This window comes from Priapulus caudatus, unplaced genomic scaffold (assembly GCF_000485595.1).
Source record: "Priapulus caudatus unplaced genomic scaffold, Priapulus_caudatus-5.0.1 Scaffold388, whole genome shotgun sequence".
NCBI lineage: Eukaryota > Metazoa > Priapulida > Priapulimorpha > Priapulimorphida > Priapulidae > Priapulus > Priapulus caudatus.
The window spans coordinates 45,997-52,393 of NW_014577449.1; the positions used below are offsets into that span (position 1 = coordinate 45,997).

Here is a 6,397-nt window from a genome sequence, read left to right on the forward strand (position 1 = left end):
GGAGAGAGAGGGGAGAGCGAGAGGAGAGAGAGGGGAGAGCGAGAGGAGAGAGAGGGGAGAGCGAGAGGAGAGAGAGAGAGCGAGAGGAGAGAGAGGGGAGAGCGAGAGGAGAGAGAGAGAGCGCGCGCGCGAGAGAGAGAGATAGACGGACGGTCGGACGAACAGACGAAGGGACGAACGTACACAGGCACACACACACACACACACACACACACACACACACACACACACACACACACACACACACACGCATGCACGCACGCACGCGCGCACACACACACGCGCACACACGCACACATGAATCATACGCACACATAGCAACACAGTATTGGCAACCATTGACTACGTACGTATGTACCGGTGTTAAATATATTGATAAAAAAATGCAAGTGAAAATACATTGATCGTGACAGTGTGAGTAGTACCAGCCGCAATTTTTTGACAAAAATATAAATTATGTGATATAAAGACAGTGAGAGTTTTGTGTTCTCTTATTTGGTGTCATACATACATGTATACATACATAATATCCAGAGTTCACGATAGAAAATGTTATATTATGGACTCTTGATAATATCTTATATAGTCAGCAATAAACGTACACAATATAGTTCAAATCGCAAAAGTTTTGTTTTATTTTGCTAATTTAAAAAATGGTTTGTCTGGTTCACGATTGAAGAGGTACTTAATGCTATCAATAACTACTACGTGTGTAAAAATACAGTTTTTTACAAATATGCTGCTTTTTAATCCCAATCGTGTTGACCAAAAGGATCTTTTAGCTGTTTTTATTTCATTGACAAACTATAGCGAGCAAAACTGATCATTGAGCTCCTGCTTGCCCAATATACATACATTTACATGTAAATAGACTTATATTATTATACATACTATCAAGAGTACATAATAGAGATCTCTGTTATGTACTCTTGATACTATCAAGAGCTAATAATACCTAGAGTGTACAACGGAAAAACGGGAAAATAGTGCTATTTCACGACAACATTATTCTACTTTGCCTGCAAGTCTAGAATAATTTAATGGCATTGCATTAAGCAGAATTCTTTGCTCTCTAAAACAAGACCAACCGCTTGTCAATACGATACTCCTAGGTTGAGATATTGGCTCCTAAACCTCCCCTCCCACATGCCTCACGCCGCCTCGCATCCACTTTATTCAGCTACCTTCACGCCCCTAAGCATTTTGGCTATCGGTTTCCGTCACCGCTTGGAGCGCTGATAATTGATGTCACATGCCCAAATTTGGTACTCTTACTACACCATATAGTAACTGAGCTGCGTTGTAAAGACTTAATTTAGAAAACATTGCCGGCTCCATCATGACAGGCATTAGCCGTGCTAGGAAAGATAATGGGAGATAAGGGCATAGGCTATGCCCCCGAAAGTCACCTGATCATAGCCTCTATTATAGCCTCTATCATAGCCTTTATCATAGCCTCTACCATAGCATCTATCATAGCCTCTATCATAGCCTCTATGTAATATCCTCCTCACACCATATGTCTCTCTCTGTCTCAACTGTTTGGCTGGATTGAAATTCCTCTCGCATTTTCTGCAACTCTTCAAACTCTGCCTAAAAACAAGAGTGTTTCTCACGTAAGAACAAAATATAGACATAGTTACGTAATCTATAATAATATAATATATCTATAAATGAGCCCCCAGAGGCTCCTCTGCGCACCCGCCCACGGTAATAGAGATCGGGAGAGAGAGATACACGCACATACAGTGTTTCCCCTGGCCAAAAAGGTCTGTGAGGTGGTAAATGATTTTGCGTGTGTTTGCGCGTTTCGAGGTCCTAGCAAAGCGAGCACTGCAGGTGAAGATTTTTGAATTTGTAAAAAAATAGTGCAATTTGGTGCATTCTAAGGTATTTTGGTGCATTATAAGCACTGTTCTATGGAAGAACAGTGATTTTCGTCAGCGAAGCAGTGTTTTGGACAAATTTCTGTGTGTCAATGCAGGGGAAACACTGACATACATACATAGGATGAATAAAAGAAGTTGTATTGCTACCTTAACTTGTAGTAAATGTGCTTGACGTCTGCTAGCTATATGCTTCATCGGAAATGGATTCAACTCGCCGAATGCCACCTGGTGACAAAAAGTGATAAAATAAATGCAGAGATTTTAATATTTAAAGATTTCGAAATGATCAGCCCATCTCTCGGATATACTTCTGTTAAAGGCAACAAAAATGTGTAGCATTCTGGACAGAATTCCATGAACACAGTGACTGAAATGCTACAATTAAATTGCTCACATTTTCTTGCCCCACAGACTGCCCTGGGTAGTTTAATTCTTAACTTACAAGAGATCTCAGGCACGAGCCTATATCTACAAATTTTATCAAGTTTACTGAGCAAGTCATTAAAAAAGATAACATGTATGTATGTATATATATATATATATATATATATATATATATATAAATACCAGCCATGTCACATTCAGAAGACATTAATACCGCAAAACTTGCAAACAAATGCATACTTGCTGTTGACCATACATGGGTTTGGTAACCTTACATGTGTAAGCTTCTTGTAGTCTGGGCAGCACGTTCCCATGCTCTGCATGTGTTTGTATATCGCCATGTAGTTGTTCAGTTGCAATATAGCTGGCTCGTGTTGCTTTAGAATGGCAAGTGCAAACCTGAACAGGACCTAAAACACCAAGGCAAACATTTAACAAAGAAGTTTAGAATGAAAACTGAACCCGAGACCATATTATGTTGCCAAATTAATTCTGAAATGTATTTCGTCACAAGCTTGCTTGTACGCTTGCCGCATCACGAATATACGGTCTGCTATTTATTTCAGCACCATAGCACTTACTCTAGCATCATAACAAGAGCCCATGGCAGCATAGTATCATGAGCCGCTGTATAAGATTAATATAATGAGCTGCTATAGATTAGAGCGAATAAAACGCTGTTTAGTAACAAATGACGCGAAACTTCCATGTGCACCTGTGCACTGATGCACCCTCAGGGCAGGAAACAATGTTCCGACGCACATCCTAACAAACGAAAACCGAAATACGAGCACGGGGGAAAGACAGCAGCAGTACGGATGAATCACCTTGCCTCCCTCGTACAGAAAGGCATCCCATATTCTCAGGTAGAGCTCAACTGACACGGACGTGTCCACGAACACGCACAGAAACCAGTTGAACGTGAATAAGGACAGGTCCACGCCGTAGCGATCGATGTGAGATGCTAGCCGTGGTAGCTTCTCTGCGGCCAAGTCCTTCAGCACTCTCTGTAATACACACAAGATAGATAATAGATAGATAAGAGCAGCAGAGCATTACAAACGTTTGCAAAAGGGAGATTTTTTTAGAAAGGCCTATTGGCAGCTAATATATTTACTAAATTCTAGATTATTTATAAAAATGGAGAACGATGATTGTGAGATCGAGTCAGTGGGAGAAGAAATCAGAGAGACAACTGAGATTCAGACACGAAACGCCAAATATCTTAGAAGTCACTCAACGGCACAACCGGCCTTTATATTGTCTACATTATACTGTTACTGCTACTGCTACTGCTACTGCTACTGCTACTGCTACTGCTACTGTTACTGCTACTGCTACTGCTACTGCTACTGCTACTGTTACTGCTACTGCTACTGTTACTGTTACTGCTACTGTTACCTCTACTACTATTGCTGCTTCTACTGTTCCTGTTTACATTTTACTGTTACTGCTACTGTTACTGTTACTGCTACTGCTACTGCTACTGCTACTGCTACTGCTACTGCTACTGCTACTGCTACTGCTACTGCTACTGCTACTGCTACTGTTCCTGTTTACATTTTACTGTTACTGCTAATGCTACTGTTACTGCTACTGCTACTACTATTGCTGCTGCTACTGTTACTGCTACTGCTACTGTTACCTCTACTACTATTGCTGCTGCTACTGTTACTGCTACTGCTACTACTATTGCTGCTGCTACTGTTACTGTTACACAACACTACCTCCGTACCTGGTCTGCCTGCGCTGCCATCAGTGTACTGCTGTAATAGTCGGGTGGCATGATGTGTTCAACAATGGCCACCATGCACCAGAACGCTTGCTCCTCCCCAAGCAGCAGCAGCGCAATCGCCGCGACGCGGTTCAGACCCTGGCAGTAGCCGACGATCGGATTGTGACGGCTCAGCGCCAGTAGCACACGCCGCAGCTTCGGGACACCTGGTGGCCGTGAACGGAAACATCGTAACAAGAGGCAGTCGGTTGCGACGGAGAAAAGGGTTGAGATCCCCGGGAAGAGTTTTTGGCAGTTAGTTTGGCGGGATTTACCGGTGGGAGGCCAGAAGTACTTACATACATTGTTGAAACGCATAATTCATGGGTTTAAATAATGCCACTACAAATTTACACAAAAATATCCTGTTTGGGGTATTAATTGCTTAATGCGATGCATTATCACTACATCATATATTTGGAACGCACGCACGCACACAGACACACACACACGCAAGCACGCACGCATGCACGCACCTGCGGAAGACATATCCTCGTAATGTTTGTTGTCAGGCAGAGTCCTTAGAAGATCCAGCTCTATCTGCTTAGCTGCAGGGTTGTGTTTGGTGCTGCCGTGTCTGGCCGATAGAAGAGAATGGTAGTATTTGGGAGGCAGCGCTGCTCTCTGGAACACACAGAGCGAATAGCATGAGATGTTGTGACAGGATTGAAACCCGTCAAAATTCAGGAGTTTACGTGGTTACCTTGCCATTATTATAACGACCTACGAACTTAACAAACAACACGTATGAGGAATGAATCTAAATAAACGGGGACTGTTAACAGTTTTCTAAAGTTAAATTTTGCATTTTATTAGGTTTTAAAACGATTTTCTCCGCAAGATTAAAAGATAGATCCACGACTAAATCAAGATTATTATGTATGCCATCATTATACAGCACACAGCAGAGGTTACCACAACTACTGCACGCACGGGTACACACACACACACACACACACACATGCAGGAGACATGTCCCCATCGTAAAAAACACACAATTACACTCACTGGAATATGCAGAAAAACACACACACACTGACACTGACAGTGAGACTAATGCTGACACATGCACACTCGTACGATTATCACAAACCGCACCCGCACGCACGCACACGCACACATGCACGCACTAACACACTTACACGTGCCCGCACATGCACGCACACACACACACGCACGCACGCATGCACGCACACGCACGCATGCCCGCACGCATGCACGCACTAACACACTCACACGTGCCCGCACACGCACGCACACGCACGCATGCCCGCACACACGCACACTCACACGCACGCATGCACGCACTGACACACTCACACGTGCCCGCACACGCACGCACGCACGCATGCACGCACTAACACACTCACACGTGCACGCACTAACACACTCACACGTGCACGCACTAACACACTCACACGTGCACGCACTAACACACTCACACGTGCACTCACTAACACACGCACACGCACGCCCGCACTCCTCGCCGTCATACCTTCGGTGCGACGCGAGAGTCGACACACCAGCTCCAGATGCGGCAGCGGAACTCGTGTGGCACACCCGCGCGTACCAGGTTCTTCACCTCCTGACTGCGCGCCGGGTCCCTGCTGCCTAGCCCCGCCATGAAGTTCTCCCACTTCACCTGAACCGACACCCTGTCCAAGTCTGTGATCTGCAACACGGTGTCACTTCCAGAGTTATTCATTATGTTCCTCACAGAGACACCAGCGCACGGATTATAATGCAGGTCATCGAAATAGAAGCAGACGGTGTTTTTTGAGGGGGTGGCCCACTAATGTAGGCTCACGCTCATCCGTGTGTATGGGGAGCAAGCAACAGATACAAACTTACAGCACTAAAATTCTATGTTTAGGAATCTGTTAGTACTAGGTTCAGGACGATCAACCTAAGAAAATCACCGTCGCTGAAAAGCTACATCGGAAAAGTATACTGTATACGCTGTATATTTCGTGGTGGTTTAATTTTCACAAATTTTGCGAATGCGTCCCCGACCACATAAATAACAACACGCGAATAATTCATACCGAATAAGTCGACTGCAAAATTAACCACTTGCGAAATTGTCCGTCAAGTCTGAATTCGCAAAAATATCTGTACGTGAAAATTATGGCGTATACGTGTATGTGTCAGATCTATACTGTACTGTGTGTTGTTCTTACCTTTGATATGATATCCTCATATCTGAGTTTAAGTATCTCAGCTTTCTGTATCACAGACTGGGAAGCATCACCACCAGATACCATGGAGTGACGGCTAAACCCATACGCATCATACAGCTCTGATCCTATAAACACGGCAACAGCTTGTTAGGAGGGACATTATATATATA

At 44.0% G+C, this 6,397-nt stretch overlaps 1 protein-coding gene across 1 annotated transcript in view; it reads right to left on the reverse strand.

Moving 5' to 3' along the window:
* Window positions 1–1,340: 1,340 nt before the first annotated feature.
* LOC106809831 (TBC1 domain family member 2B-like) overlaps window positions 1,341–6,397 on the reverse strand; it is a gene marked incomplete at its 5' end in the record, with an annotated part of 12,325 nt that continues 7,268 nt past the window's right edge. The window contains 8 exon segments of the mRNA XM_014813052.1: window positions 1,341–1,593; window positions 2,037–2,114; window positions 2,549–2,683; window positions 3,101–3,280; window positions 4,009–4,214; window positions 4,524–4,671; window positions 5,543–5,719; window positions 6,228–6,352. Of these exon segments, the coding sequence (XP_014668538.1) occupies window positions 1,495–1,593; window positions 2,037–2,114; window positions 2,549–2,683; window positions 3,101–3,280; window positions 4,009–4,214; window positions 4,524–4,671; window positions 5,543–5,719; window positions 6,228–6,352 (1,148 nt within the window).